The sequence below is a fragment of the Chamaea fasciata genome, unplaced genomic scaffold (genome assembly GCF_029207755.1).
Source record: "Chamaea fasciata isolate MVZ Bird 193981 ecotype frontalis unplaced genomic scaffold, bChaFas1.0.hap1 SCAF_11, whole genome shotgun sequence".
Taxonomy (NCBI): Eukaryota; Metazoa; Chordata; class Aves; order Passeriformes; family Sylviidae; genus Chamaea; species Chamaea fasciata.
Window position 1 is genome coordinate 4,661,294 of NW_027094096.1, and position 14,720 is coordinate 4,676,013.

At 56.7% G+C, this 14,720-nt stretch overlaps 1 protein-coding gene across 15 annotated transcripts in view; it reads right to left on the reverse strand.

The window, feature by feature from the left end:
- Window positions 1–14,720, reverse strand: part of KIF1A (kinesin family member 1A) — a 42,521-nt gene that overhangs the window by 24,512 nt on the left and 3,289 nt on the right. For 8 of the 15 annotated variants that reach the window (XM_066194021.1, XM_066194019.1, XM_066194017.1 and 5 more), the window contains exons 2-17: window positions 12,353–12,504; window positions 8,201–8,277; window positions 7,922–8,101; window positions 7,408–7,473; window positions 7,093–7,271; window positions 6,624–6,735; window positions 6,174–6,251; window positions 5,813–5,878; window positions 5,522–5,539; window positions 5,095–5,170; window positions 4,907–4,985; window positions 4,481–4,623; window positions 4,054–4,080; window positions 2,525–2,658; window positions 1,763–1,842; window positions 1,453–1,528 (exon numbers count right to left, since the gene is read on the reverse strand). In XM_066194021.1, the coding sequence (XP_066050118.1) occupies window positions 1,453–1,528; window positions 1,763–1,842; window positions 2,525–2,658; window positions 4,054–4,080; window positions 4,481–4,623; window positions 4,907–4,985; window positions 5,095–5,170; window positions 5,522–5,539; window positions 5,813–5,878; window positions 6,174–6,251; window positions 6,624–6,735; window positions 7,093–7,271; window positions 7,408–7,473; window positions 7,922–8,101; window positions 8,201–8,277; window positions 12,353–12,458 (1,497 nt within the window). In that variant the 5' untranslated portion in view covers window positions 12,459–12,504. The remainder of the gene's footprint in view (window positions 1–1,452; window positions 1,529–1,762; window positions 1,843–2,524; window positions 2,659–4,053; window positions 4,081–4,480; window positions 4,624–4,906; window positions 4,986–5,094; window positions 5,171–5,521; window positions 5,540–5,812; window positions 5,879–6,173; window positions 6,252–6,623; window positions 6,736–7,092; window positions 7,272–7,407; window positions 7,474–7,921; window positions 8,102–8,200; window positions 8,278–12,352; window positions 12,505–14,720) is intronic. The other 7 variants (XM_066194022.1, XM_066194018.1, XM_066194031.1 and 4 more) reach the window with 1 other exon arrangement.

A 14,720-nucleotide genomic window follows, 5' to 3' on the forward strand; every position in this document is an offset into this window, starting at 1 on the left:
CCATCACAGGAAAGAACTTCTTCCCAATACCTAACGTAACTCTGCCCTCTGTCAGGTCAAAAAAGAAGTAGAAGTGCCTGTTTTCCTCCACTGATTGTACACCAGATGATGCATCCAAAAAGAGCAGGTCCCAGAGTTTCATCCAAAAGCAGTGCAGGTCTGAAGCCCTATCTGCAGGCTGAACTTCACTTTCTGGTCTTCTTCCTAACAGGTCCCTCACAGCCCTTTCCTCCCCTGGGTCACAAACCACTTTGTTCTTGAGAAGAGGAAAATCTCTCCCCCAGCCCTCTCTGGCCACAGCCAGCTTAGCTGCTGGGATTACACCTTCAGGGAACAGGGGCAGTCCCAGGAGTATCAGTGGGAGAAGTTCTGAGTTTACCAGACAGAACAGCGGCTGTAAGGAACCTTATCAGCCTGCTGAGACCCAGCATGCAGAGGGGGCCCCTCAGCATGGTGCCACAAGCCTTGGCTGACAGCAGAGACTCACTGCAAACAGGGCAGCAGAGCTGGAGGTCAAGGGAAAGGTGGGCTCTTCTCCATGGTGGCTGGCAGAAGTTGGCTGTAACATTTAACCTCTGGCCCCACTGGACAGACATAGGGCCCTGGCGACTGAGACCTCCTTCACTTGCAGTTTTTGTCCAGATTTGTAGGGCTGGTGGTGACCTTCCACTGAGCTCCTGGAGCTGTAACCACCCCAGCCATGGCACACAGAAGGACAGCAAAGTGCAATGCCCATAACAAAGGGAAGTTTGAACACTATCAACGCTAACTTTCCTCACCAGCCACTGGAGAAGTCAGAAGAGTTTCCACGTGCCAGATAGCTGAAGAGCAAGGAGGCACCAAGAGCACCACAGCAATGCCCCACCTCCAAGACCAACCTGCTTTGGGGAATAAACCCCCACGCTTCCTACCCAAAGGTCTGGAGTCCTAACAGGCAGCAGCTGGGACAAGAAACAAAGACAACAATGTACAAGTTTATCCTAAAAGTCAACTGGGCTGCTTAAGGGGAAGGCTGTGAAACCTTTATCACCAGCTGAGCTGGGGACACACACACTTAAGAGGTTTGGCCAAGCCAAATGCTACAAGCACTAAAGAGATGGAATATTTGCCCACCCACATTTCTTAGCAAGGACTTGCTGGTTTCAAGGGCAGTAATTTCAAATATCTGAAAGTATGAATTTTTCTAAGTTAACACTGAAGTCCAAGAGAGTGATCATCAGCAAATACCCTCATGAAGGGGGACAGCATGCCAGCAGTGTGGGGTGGACGTTAACCCATGTATTTCTACCCATGTTTGTACCCTGCAGGCTCAATGCTGGGATTTCCCCCATAGGTCTCAGAGCCAAGAAAAGGCTAGTGAAGTACATGGGACTGGCCAGCTGTGACAGAGATCAGAAGGGAGCTGCAGGAGCACAAACCGGTCCCCAGGAAGAAGAAATAGGATGATCCTACCTTTTTAGGAGAGAAAACACCCAAGGTGCCTCCATCCTCCCTCATGGCCACCCCCATTTCGGCCAGCAACGCTTCCCTGAAGGAGCAAGAGAAAGAAGTGCCTGTCAAAACTCCATGCACCCCTGGGGCCAGCACTAGGACGGAAACCCATGGTTTGTCCTGTGGTTTGCAATGCAGGGCTTGCTACAGCTCTCATCACAATTCAGGTGGATTTTTCAGAGCAGCCACCTCTGTGCAGGCTGACACAGTGGGAAATGCCCAAGGAACACCACTTGTCCCATCCCATCCTGTCCCAGCCCAGCCCACCCACCTCTCCATCCGTATCGCTTCTGTCCTGCGCAGCTTCTCCTCCCATGTCTCGTTCAGCTCTGCAATGATCTTCTCTGTTTCCTGCAAGGGAGGGTTAAACAGGGGGTGAGTGCATCGTGAGGGCAGCACACCTGCCCACTCTGCCCAGTTCTGCCCAGCTCTGCCCAGTTCTGCCCAGCATGCTTCAATGGGACACTGGTCCAAGTTTCAGGCTTGTCTGTACAAACTGCAGCAGCATTTCACCCACAGCTTTCCACCAGTCCCCTCTTCAAAGAGTGAGGCACAAAGACCAGCCTCTCCATTCCCTTGGTGCCAGCCCACTCCTGCACCATGCTGGACCAGCAGCACTCCTCCCAGGACACGAGTGCCCATCCCAAGCTCGAAGCACCTGTCCCACAGGTCAAAGGCAGCCATCCCCCACAGGGCAGCACCAGGAAGACCCTACAACACCCAAACCCTCAGTCTGGGCAAGCTCCAAGTCTGTCCACTCTGCAAGAGCCCATCCAAGTGTTGCTTCCATGAGGATCACCCTTCACGGGTTTCCAGAAAACACTGAGCCCCCTCTGCAAGCCACAGTGCATTGAGGGGAAAGTGAAAGGGGAAAGAGAAAAGTGGAAAGGGGAAAGGAGAAGGGGAAAGGGGAAAGGGGAAAGGGAAAAGGGGAAAAGGGGAAAAGGGGAAAAGGGGAAAAGGGGAAAAGGGGAAAAGGGGAAAAGAGGAAAAAGGGGAAAAGGGGAAGGGAACCAGAGTACCAGCCTCTTACCTTGAGTCTTTCAATTGCCTCTTCACTGCCCGGAGCAAACATGATGCGCTCGTGGAGGCTGGCGACGGAGGCAGCGCGGCTGGACAAGGCAGAGAGGGAGGAAGAGGGGCTGATGCCGGCGATGGCGTTGGTCACTGTGGAGAGATTGTCATGGCGGTGACTCAGCTCTGCCCCTCTAGCATCATTATTGTTCTCAAGGTCGGACACATCTATGGGCGCGGAAGGAGGGATGGGCCGGGGAAAGACACACAGACAGGATGACAGAGAAAGACAGAGACAAGAAAAGCTGTTGGGAAAAAAAAAAGAGTGGCCGGTGCATCGAGAAAAAAAAAGGCAGGAACTACAGGAAAAGGCACAGGCAACAGCACAGCAGCACAGACAGCAAAAGGACAAGGGCAGGCACTGCCTTCCCCAGCCAGGGCAGCCCTGCAGGGACACAGGGCTGTTTGGTGAAGCAGATGCTGGAAGCAGCCATCCTGGGCTCCCAGGGACACTTTTTTGCAACCTCAGGTCCTGCATCCATTGGGTGTGAGATCCAATGTCCTCCCCAAGTATGTGCCACTGCCTCTGTCATCCTCTCCATCTCATACAGCCTGGGTGGTTTTCCCTGCCCAGATGCCCCAGATTAGTCAGATCTGGGAGCAGAGAATGAGAAGGGAAGGAGATGAGAGAGGGGTGGCCCTCTACCCTACAAAGGGGTCAGGCAGCCAGGGCAGGAGAAGTGGCAAGATTCCCTCACAGGCTCTGCTCAAAGGAAGCCCATGGCCTGCTGGAGCAGCACCTTGGCCAGGCAGCCAGAGATTGAAGCCAGGACTACAGGCAGTGGTGCTTGCCAGCTGGCACCCCAAGAGTCAGCTGTGGTGGCTTAGGACCCAGGTATGGGAGATGCTCCTCCAGCCCTGAGGAGTTACTGGTTCTCAGAGCAGTGCACCAGAGGCAGGCAGGGCACAGGTCAGCAGGTGCAGGATTAGTCACCCGTTAGCCCACATCCAGGGAAGCTGAGCCAGGAGGGGACAACCAGGCCTCTGTCTCCTCAGCAGGCTCGCCACAGCCTGGCTGTACTGCCTGACCCGCGGTGGGATGGGGCCATAGTGCTCATCCATGGCCTAAGCCTTCTGGCCACCACCACCCACCACTGCATCAGTAGAGCACCATTCCATCCCACCCAAGGGCCGTGCCAGGCTCCAGTCCCAGTGAGACACAGCTCCAGCAGAAGCAGCAGCAGCAGCAGCGACAGGAAACATCACAACAGCATGGAGGAGGAGGTCCCCGTGCTGACTGGGCCCTTGGCCAAGTGGGAGGACACTGGTCCCTTCAGCAGCAGCCCAAGCCCAGGTGCTAAACCACGGCCCTGGCACCACCCCCTGTGCCAGCTCCCTGAGGATGGGCAGCCTGCAGGCACACATGGCTCCATCAGCAGGGGCTGGCTGCAGGGGCCCTCCCCATGCTGCATGGGTGCCCCTGGGCACAGCCTAGATCTCCAAAAAGCCGTGAAGCAACAGAGAGTACCAGTGATGGGGAATACACACATTTGGATCCTCCCGCAGCAGGATGGGCTAAGAGAGAAAGAGAGGGCAGGGAGCGGGGGTAAGACAGAGAGAACAGAACAAGAAGGGGGTCATCTCAGTAGGAAATCAGACAGCACGGGGAGGGGAGCCCATGGGCATGTGCAGTCCCAGTAACACCTTCCTGGCACCTCTGCTGGGTGCTGGATGCTGAAGATGGTGGGTGGAAAGGAAGAAGGGAAGGTGTGCTGGGCAGAAAGCAGCTCCCCCTGTGACAGGGATTGGGGGCTTGGAACAAGCGTGCAGGGGCTCGCCAGAGGCAGCACGGGGCTGCCGTGGGGCCAGTGCAGCAGGATGCAGGGAGGCTGCGGGGACATCAGCCCTGCAGGCTGGCGGGACCTCAGCCCACGGCTGCCTGGAGCCACTGGCAGGGAGCAGCCCTGGTACCTACTGTCAATGATGTCCCCAAGGCCCTGGGCGTAGAGGAGGTCCCGCAGACGTGCCACCTCGTCCTTCAGCTCGCGGATCAGTTTGTTGTTGGGGTCCTCATTGATGACAGCGTTGCAGCGGATCTGCTTGGCACGGTCAGCATACCTGGGGAAGGGCAGGGTCTTGAACAACAGCCAGAACAGGGGCAAAACCCCAGCTGCTGGGCAAGCAAGAGTGTTGCAGACCCCCTCCAGCAAGTGGTCCTTTGGAGGATCCCAGTGTCGGGACAATCCTTTGGCCTTTTGTCTGGGGCTGCAGGTTCTCTCCACAGTACACCCCCAGCCAGGGACACCACAGAGGTGAGGAGAGCATGTGGCAGTGGCGTGTGGGCCTCAGGCAGCCTCCCCGTTCCTGCCCACTGCAGGGAGAACAGGGCACTTCTTCCTACCTGAGGGTGCTGAGGGTCTCATCGTAGTTGATGTCAGCAGGACTGAGAGCAGCGACCATGGCAGTTCTGGAGTTGCCTCCTGCCCGGTAAGACACAGCCATGAGGGAGACGCCGGTCCTGGTGGCCCCTGTCACACCCTGCTGGGCAGCTGTGCCCATCCCCGCCCCACACCCCCGACCCGTCCTCACCCAGGTTCTCCCGCAGCAGCCAGGTCAGCACTGAGTCTCGGTAGGGGATGAAATCTGTCTTTTTCTTCTTCTTGTTCTGGGGAATGAAGAGCAGAGGAAAGAGCTGTCGAGCCACCTGCTCTCCTCAAAGGGAACAGCTGGTCCCCAGCCACGGGGACTTGGAGCAGGATGGCTCTTCCTGGCCACTGCAACCATGGGCATCTTTGCCCAGGTCCACAGGTCCTGCCTGCGAAATGCCCTGAGCTGGGAGGGTTGTTTAAGGCTGGCTACTGAAATCTCCAGAGGGAGGAGGAAGCTGAAGATTCTGCCAGCCCCCAGGCTTGAGTCCAGGCACAGTCTCACTCCCAAACACCCTGCAACCCACTCCCACCCACTCACACTGTGCTCAAATCCACTGCCCCCTTCCCCATCCAGCCTGGGCACTTACCTTGTTCGGCCCTGAATCCTGCAAAGGAAATGAAGAGACTGTTTAAGGGAGCTGCTTTTTTTTCCTTGGCACCCACCACAGATCCCTGGCCCTCAAGCAGAGAGTGGCACAGGTCCCCATGCAGATGACATCTTCATCAGCCCAGCTTGTCCCAGCCTCCGAGACAGCTTGGGATGTGTCTGCCCAACCCTCAGAGCTGGGATGCTCCATCCCTCGGAGCTGAGCCCACTCCTGCTGGCCCAAGCCCATTTCCCCCTGGTGCCATTGTTTGCCTGCTCTCCAGCTACTTACCATTTCAGCCAGGGCAGAGATGACTTTCCCCAGCGTGGTCAAGGACTTGTTGATGTTTGCTCCTTCCTGGTTGGAAGAGGAAAAGCCCAGATGCTCAAGCCCCATTTCAGACCAACGTTAAAGCCCGGGAGAAAATGAGGAATATCTAGTATTCCAGCGGGTTTTACTGGGTAACCAGCACCCCCCAGCTGGGACTCACAGTGAAACTGGCTCTAGGCAGCTTTCAAACACAATCCTATCAAGGATTTTGGTGGTGCAATGGGCAAGGAAGCAGGCAAGGAAAGGAGATGTTTTGGCTGGGGATGAGGGAGGAAGGCATGGTGTCCCCACCAGCAGAAGGGGACCTCAGGTCAGCTCTCACCTTTAGCCTTGTGCCCTTGGCACCTGTGGAATCAGCTCGCTCACTCCCGGCCAGGTCCACCAAGCTGATTTTGCTGACCTGCAGGCAGAGAGGAGGCTCAGCCCTGTGGGCACAGCAAAATTTGCCCAAACCAAAAAGCCAAAACCTCTTGCAGGATGACGCTGCTCTGAGGGCAGCAGTGGGCTCTGCAGGGTCGCCCTTGCAGGAGCTGCTCAGGAGCAGGGCTAATACCCTTGCAGGCAGGGCTGAAGGGCACCAGCTGCCAAATATCCTGTCCAGGGGCTGGTCCCTCAAGGGACCATGAGCCTAGAATGTGCCTGAATCTTTTTTCTCTCCTGCTCCAGCCCTCCACCAGGCTGCACCACCTTGTCCCAGGTGCTGATGAAAGAACACCAAAGTCCTTTCTGGATCCATGTGGGTTCCCCTGAGTCCTTCAGGCCCTGCTCTTACCTTCTCAGTGGTGATGTCTGTCTCGGCGTCGTGCCGCTTCTGCGTGAAGATGATGTTGAACACGGCGTGGGAACGGCTGCTGGTCTCATTCATGTTGGTGGCAGCCACTGTGCTGCAGGGAGAGTAGGACAGGGAGGTGTGACACGCTGTGAGGGACACTGGAGTGGCTGGTGATGGGGCCAGGGCTCATGCTAGGACAGGGTACATGGTGGAAAGGAAAGTCTGGAGAACAAGAGAGGACTTGGGGAGAAGACGTGCACAAGTTCAGGCTTTCCCCTGCTGTCTCCATTGCACTTGGAAAGCAGAAGGAAGGTGAGGTGAAAGCAAGTGGGGGTACCCAACACTCAGAGAGAAGGGAACTGCCACTTCCAGAGCAGCTGGACTGGCAAAGTCAGGACGTGAAGCAGGACCTTCTGGAAGTGACTGCAAGCTTCCCAAACTCTGCCCATCCTCTTCTTTTCCAACTCACCGGGCCTTGTTTCCAGAGTCCATAAGGTCCTGGATGTCATTGTAGGAGGTCACAGCCAGCTTGGAAAGGTCCTCAACATACGGACCCATAAGGGGATGCTCCCTCACCCGGAGGTTCCCCTTGTTCTTGGGGTTCAGCAGGTCCCTCACGCGCTCGCAGTAGATCTCCATGTAGCTCACCTAGAGCAGAGGGCACGGGCAGAGCTAGCAGGATGAGCCACCCAGGCATCCCCCAGAGAGGGCTCTGCACACTGGCACAACCTGTGGAGCCAGGTGTGAGGCTGGGAGTGGGCTGGGCAGGCAGTGGGGTGCCTACCTCCACGGAATAGGACATGTTGTCATTCGTCGTGTCGTTGATGCGGGAGAAGAGGTCCTCGCACAGCTGCGGACAGAAGAGCCAGGCTCAGCCCCTGCCAGCAGGATGCTCCTGCCTGGGCTGCCCAGGATACAGGGATTTCTACCTTATCACCCCAAAAACCAGCCCTCTCCTTGGCAGAGCCCCTCCGTGCTGATATGGAGAATCAGCATCCCCAGACCTGCGCCACGTCCTGCTGGGCCAGCATGCCGCAGCTCTCGGTGAGCAGCTCAGCACCTGGACCACTGGCCAGCACTGGCCTTGTGTGGCCAGACCACAGCCCATCCAGTCTTGGAGAGCCTGGATGACCCTCCCTGACCCCCTCCATGCCAGCTCACTGCCACAGTAGTGCTTTATCAGACCTTGGCAAAACCTGGCCTCGCTCCCACCCTGCTGCCCTCTTTCCTCCCAGCTCTGCTTTTCCTTTGGGCATCCCTTTGGGACAAGGGGGACAGGTAGCTTTCCGCAGGCATACCTGTGGGATGATGCCTTGCTGGTCCTTCTCCTGCTTGCCCATCATGGTGTAGGATTTCCCAGCTCCTGTCTGCCCATAGGCGAAGATGCACACATTGTAGCCTTCGAAGGCGTGCTGCAGCATCTCCTCACCAATGTCCCGGTACACTTGCTTCTGGGATGCATAGTTGATGTCTGCAGGCTGCACGGAGATTGGGGACATGGAGAAATTTGGCAAGGAGGCCCCTCTGCCTCTCCCCAGCCCAACCTTCAAAGTGGGCTCAGGCCTCCCAGTGCTTACCGTAGTGTGGGACCAGTAGGAATAGTCAAAGCTGAAGCTTTTTGGTGTCTCTTTGGGCTGCTTTGGGTTCAGGATAGCTGGGGACAAACAGATGGGAACATGAGGCCACCAGCCACCCATGGTACACCTGCCCCACCCCTCCTTCCCCACTCCACGTGAGAGGGATGAAGGGTGATGGGATTCAATCCAAAACAGTCCTGGAAGGTGGACTGGAACTCTTCCAGCTCTGCGGATGGGTCCAGAATCCCCAGACCCCAACTCTGAAAGCAGAGGAGGTGGGTGCCATGGCCAGCAGAGCCCAGAGAACAGGGCAGAGCCTTGCAGGACACAGTGAGGGGGACACGACTCCTTCCCTCAGGCTCCCTCCTGCTGTGGCACCTGCCCATGGGAGCCCAGCATTGCACAGCAGGGCCACAGCCTTCCTCTCTCCACAGCTGGGGCAGCGTGTCCAAAGCTCCACCACCTGTGGGGTGGGAGCAGCTGCAGCCCTGTCAGGGCTCCCCCAGAGCCCCTGTGGCCCCAGCCCCAGCAGGGTGATTAATGCCTCGTGTCACACCACTAGCGGAAACAAGAGTCTGCTTTTGTCATCCCCTGATGAAAAGGATGTTGCTATGGAAATTGGAGACTGCATCACCGCTCTTCCTCATGCGATGTTTTTTTCCTCCTGTAGAGCATTTACGATGTGGGTTTTTTCTGAAACAACAGATGCATCAGAAGAAGCCCAAACCAGCGGGTAATCACGAGATTCAGCCACCAGCCATGTTAGGTGACAATGAAGTGACATTGAGGCCTGCACAGCACAGTTCCCCGTGCCCACAGTCCCAGCTGCTCCCTGCCACCACCAAGGATGAAGAAGCCATGAGCCCTGAGCTTTCTCCACCCCAGCCTGCTCTGCTCTTTAGTCAGCCAGGGCTGGAACCCACTCCCAATTCCAGCTGGGACCTTCCTGAGCCACCCCAGGCACGGTGCAGCTCACTGCCGTGGTGTCTGGTGCCCAGATGTGTAGTGTTACACATATGGATGTTTTCTGCTCTGAATCCCTTCTCATTACCACAATGGATGCACCTCCTACTCCCCTGGAAAGGGTCCACCACTTCTCACCTGGGAACAACCCAGCCCTGCCTGCAACAACAGCGAGGCAGACAGGGGAAGGGAGGGAAGTGGGGTCAGGATCCAGCCCTGACCACAAAACCACAGCATGGTGCTCCTGAGATGCTCCTTAGCATGGACAGAAACCCAGCTCTGGCACCAGAGGGACTGGCACAGGCTCCCTGCCTGCCTACCTGCTGCAGGCAGCCTGACTCCGATGCTCCAGACACCTGCTGCATTCCAGGCAGACTAATTCCCAGGAGAAAGGGCTGGGAAGTAACAACTGGCAATCCTGCAGTAGCAAACAGAGATGTGGAGGCCCCTGGAAGAGCAGGTCTTTGTGGGCAGCGTGGGCAGCCATGGTGGTTGCCCATTCCTGATCCCTGCCAATGCCTGGCCGTGGTGCCGAGGGCAGGGAAGAGATGCAGGAGCAGAGGTCATGCAAGAAGTGGGATGGAGCATCTCTGATGGCTCTGATGGCTCCTGGTGTACAAACCCTCATTATCAAATTCTTCTGTTATCTTGCTTAACATATTTTTCCACTTATTTTCAAATAGATTATTTGCAAAACAAATGCATTTGGATCACTAAACAGCTCCGCTGTGCCATCTGGTCACCAGGTCTGTCTCTGCTCCGCAGAGGTGACACTGACCGCAGCGAGCAGGAGTAAAGATGAGAGGTGGAGCGGGCAGGATGGAGCTGCACAAGGCTCCTGTTCTGCATCCCAGTGCCAGCCCATGCTGGGCACAGGGCAGAGAAGCAGCTGGGGCTGGCACCAAGTGGCTCAAGGCATCCCAGCTGCAGCTGCCCAGCTGGCAGGGGGAACCAGGGACTGGGACAGGGGAGAAGGGAGTACCCAAGAGCAGGCATCTCCTGTCCTGAGCTGAAACACTCTTCCCACGCCCATTTATTTGCCTGCAGGCAGATGGATGCTGCTGGTGGAATTTTTCTCTTCCTGTGACCAGGCATTTAGGACTTTTGCAAAATATTAATGCTCTGGGCCACTGGGATTCAAAAGGTAAGGAAGGGTGTGGAGGTGAAGACAAACATAGAGACAAGGGGGCAGGAAGGAGGAAAATATCTGGAGATGTCCCTTGCCTTGCCTTGAAGAGCCAGCAGCATGGCAGAGCACAGTGAGTGGGCAGGCACGAAGCAGGAGAAAGCCCAGAATCCACATCAGAGAAAATAATCACCAGATTTTAAAGGCAGCAGAGGCAGGACTCCAGACAGAGAACATGAAAATGGCCTTGTGGGATCAAAGCCAGGGCTCTCCTGCGCACCATCCTGGTGGGAGCCAGCAGGAGAGGGGCCGGGAGTGTTGGTGCCCGGGATGGTGCCCACAGCGTGCAGGGCACCACAGGAACAAAGCAGCAGTGTTGGTGAGCAGGTGGGTGGCTGTGGCAGCTGGAAGTTTGCAGGCAAAAGGACAGCAGAGAAAGGCTGATCCCACCCCGGGCCCCGCTGCCTCCCACGGGGCTCAGTGCATTGGGCAGGAGAAGAACCTGCCTCCCTGCCTCAGCACATGCAAAGGTCTCTGTAAATAATCCTGGGGAGGGGAAAACTTGCTCTCACTCCCCTCAAACATGTTTATCTTTGACATCTCTACAATGAACTGGAGGGATTGAGACAGTCCTGCTCTGCTGGCACTACTGACATCCTCCTGCCTCCACCAGCCACAGCAGCAGCAGGCTTCTGAGCTGCCGCCCCCCACCCTTGCTCCCCAGCCCCCTGGCCAAGAGGATTAGTCAGAGGTTTGTCCATTCATGGATAAAATCCTCACTGTCAGCAAAGGGCTCCTGCCCGCAGCCCTGCTGCCCTCCCTGGTGCAGGCAGAGGCACAGGCTGGAGGGGTGGGGGCACAGCCAGGGTGCGCAGCACCAGCAGGGGCAGACAGCTCTGAACAAACAGCCACAGTGGAAGTGGGGGCTGCCTGATGCTGGGACTGGGGCACGCCAGGTGCCCACCCCACCCATCAGAACCAGAATGGGGAACATCTACCCTACCTATTCCCTGGCCCTGGGCAGGTGGGAAGCTCCTGTGTGGACAGGAGGCTTCCTCACCATGAGGGCAGAAGCTCTGCACCGCAGGCAGATGGAGAATCCCTGTCCAACCACGAAGGGAAAGCCCCCACAAGATGCCAGAGACCAGCAGATGCTGCCCCACAGACCTCCCACTCCCGCTCCCTAGGCCTGGGGTGGCCAGGGGGGTCCCAGAGTCACCCTGCACCCTTGGGTGCCCTCCTCTCCCCACCAGCAGGGTTGTCATGGCAGCCAGTACGGCGGGGGTGGCTGCACCGGTGTCTCACCCACCATTGGTGACGCAGGCAGCCCCAGGCGGGCAGGCAGGGAGTTATTTTAGACACTGCCCCATCTGGAGGCTTCCAGAGCCAGAGAGGAGGGATTTGACTGCCATTCCCACACCGCTCTGCCAGCAGCTGTCATTTAAAGAGGGGCAAAGGCCGCACAGGCTCCTGACAGGACACACAGCCCCAAGCCTCCATGCTGCACCCCTCACCCCGAGCACACCATGCCCTGGGCAAATCCTCCTCCCACCCCTCCATCCTGCTGCTGTTGCATCTCCAAGAGCCCCAGAGAGGCAGGGATGGGTCCTGGCACGCTGCAACGTGTGGTACCTGACCAGGCAGGTCCAAAACCACTTTCTGGCCCATGCACATCTTTAAGGCCAGGTTGGATGTGGAAGAGCTTGATCTACAGTGGAAGGTTGGAACGAGATCATCTCTAACATCCCTTCCAAACAAAACCATCCTGTGATTCTGTGATCCCTCCCTCATTGCCCACTGGGGAATACTGCCCCTTTCACTGCCACCAAAGCCCAAGGGCTCAGTGCCATACAGATCCCACCACAGCCATTTCAACACCAAGGCTGCATTTCTCCATGGAAAGCCGACATCCTCCCCACATTTCCTCCTCCAAAACACTCGAGATGCTTCAGGCATCCTCACCAAGGATCCCCACAGGCCAGTGCTTGCTGCTGTGGCCACACCACACGTGCTCCTTCCCAGGCAGAACCCAAAGCCCCCCCTGCCCCGGGTGAGGCACTCACTGGTGGTGCTTCCTGACATCTGGATGATGCATTTCGATTCCCGGCTCATCTCCCGGGAGTTGAAGGGCCGGACGCGCACTGCCACCTTCACCGACGCTCCCGCCATGGCGCCGGCCGCACCTGGGCACTGCTAGGGGGGAGCAGCGGCTGTCCTGCAGAAGGGAGGAAAAGAGGGTCAGGAAAACTCGTATTCCAATCCACATCTTGCAACTGTGCAGGGTGAGTGGAAAGCCTGTGCAAGGAATCCTCCTGGGAACGCTGTTTTGCCCCTGCCCGAAGGATGACATTCTGTTTCATACCTCGATCTGCCCTGCTTTTACCTCTTCCTTCTCCCTGCCACACCTCAGGTCAGGACCCCCAGTTCAGTCCCCCCAGGGACCATCCCTGCCCTTACCCCAGGGCAGCACTGGAGCCTCCATCACCCTGCAGCATCACCTGGTGGGCACCCCCAGCAGCAGACAGAGCCTTGTAGGTGCTGTCAGCATCAGCATAACCCCCAAGGAGCAGCTTTTAGATCCCAGGGTGCCAGCGGCACTGAGCAGGTACCGCCTAATCTGCAAGCAAGTCCACAGCCCCTGCCTGTTACCCAAGCCTCCTGCCTCCATTCCAAGCCCAGCAAAGCAGGGACTGGGCAGCAGGACAGAGTGGGGCGGGGAGGAAAGCGCTGGCATTCCATTGAGAAAGGAGGCGGTTGCTGAACACAGTCGCTGGCATGTGCCTCCCATTCAGCTCCCACAAAGCAGACGTGCAGTATCAGCACCAGCAGCCCTTCCTGGGAAGCCAGTGGCCATTGCACTCAGCTGAAGCTCCCAGTTTACCATCATATTTCCGGTCCTTTTGCTAAAAAAAATAATCGCAAATGTCACAAGACCAAACAAACCCCTCACATCACCAACACCTCCCAGAGCAGTTGTCCATCCCAGCACTGTTGCCCAGGTGCTCTGCAGGCCATTCCCAGTCAAGCCTCACGAGCACTGGCCAGAAAATTATCCTGGGTTCCTTCCTCTGATTGCTGCATCCTTCAGGATCCTTTTGGACCTGACAAAATCCCTTCCTGCCTTCTAACATCTACCCCCTTTTCCTGCCTTTCCCTGGCTCCCCATGCCAAGCCTGGTGGTGAAAATGGAGCACAGGACTGCTCCACGGGCAGGAGCTGCTCCTCTGACATCCCACCTGCAAGGGTGTGTGTGACTTCCCTAATGCTTTCCAAGCCTGGGTTTTGCCAGCAGGATATTTGCTCTGGGAGGGAGGAGATCAGGGAGAAATGAGATCGTTGGTGAGCACAGACACAGCTCCGGTTACATGGGCCATGACCAGAGGGAAGTGGAGCAGTAAGGAGGGATCTTGAACATGAGATGTGTTTTCCCATGGTGGAAATGAAAAATTCAGCAGAATTTGCGGGAAAAGGGGGGAGGGAAAAGGGCAGAACAAACCAAATCCATAGATTTGAAAGTATCCCAAGAGAAGGGGATGGCTTTAAAACTACCTGAGGTTTGACAGCTCTGGTTTGATTTCCAAGGGCGTGAGAGGAAACCATAGACACAGTGGAAAAATTTGCATCAAGAAAGTGTTACAAGCTTGACACTGCCTTTCAGAAACCCTTTGCCTATTTTATAAGTGAGCTGGCATGGCCAACAGCAGCATGCAGAGACAAAGCTTCTTCTGTTGGAGTTCCCAAGCCCTCCTCTTATCTTCCCGCTGGGATGGCTCCGGAGCTCCCACTGTGCTCAGCCAGTGATCACACCCATAAATTCCAGAGTTCAAGCATTTGGTCTCAGGCTTTCTCGAGCCTGGATTATTTTAAGCAGGTGTTTAACACCACCCTTGAGTCCCTAAGCCAGCAAGTGGGCTGCTGCCTGCCAGTGACCTCTGCCTCCCCACTCAGATGGGGGAAAGGAAAAATTAAACAGAAGTGCTTGCCAAAGGGGAATGAGGAAGTTGCTTTTCCCATGAAATGATTGGATATATTCCCAGGTGGAAGGGCGGCATCTTCACGAGGCCATCAGCTCGAGCTGCTCCACCCTGTGGCACCACTCAAGGACAATGGATTCATCCCCGGTCAAATCCCATCTGCACCTGACAACTGCCCGTGTCAGACATTTCCCTCTCCTCCCAAATCAAGACAGGTCCCTTTCCCCAGCTCTTCAGCCTCTCCAGCTACCAGGGCTCTGAAGAGGTGGGGCAGGTCCCTGGACTCCTGCCTCCTGCACACCCCCAGAACAGCAACACCCATCAGTGAGCCGACCAGCCCCAGGACTGCCTGCTGCCTGTCACGGGCCACCTCAGCCCCTGCTCTTATCCCCTCCCACCCTTGTGCCATTCCCAGCTACTCCAGCCCCATCACTCCCCATGAAGAAATTCTGGTTTC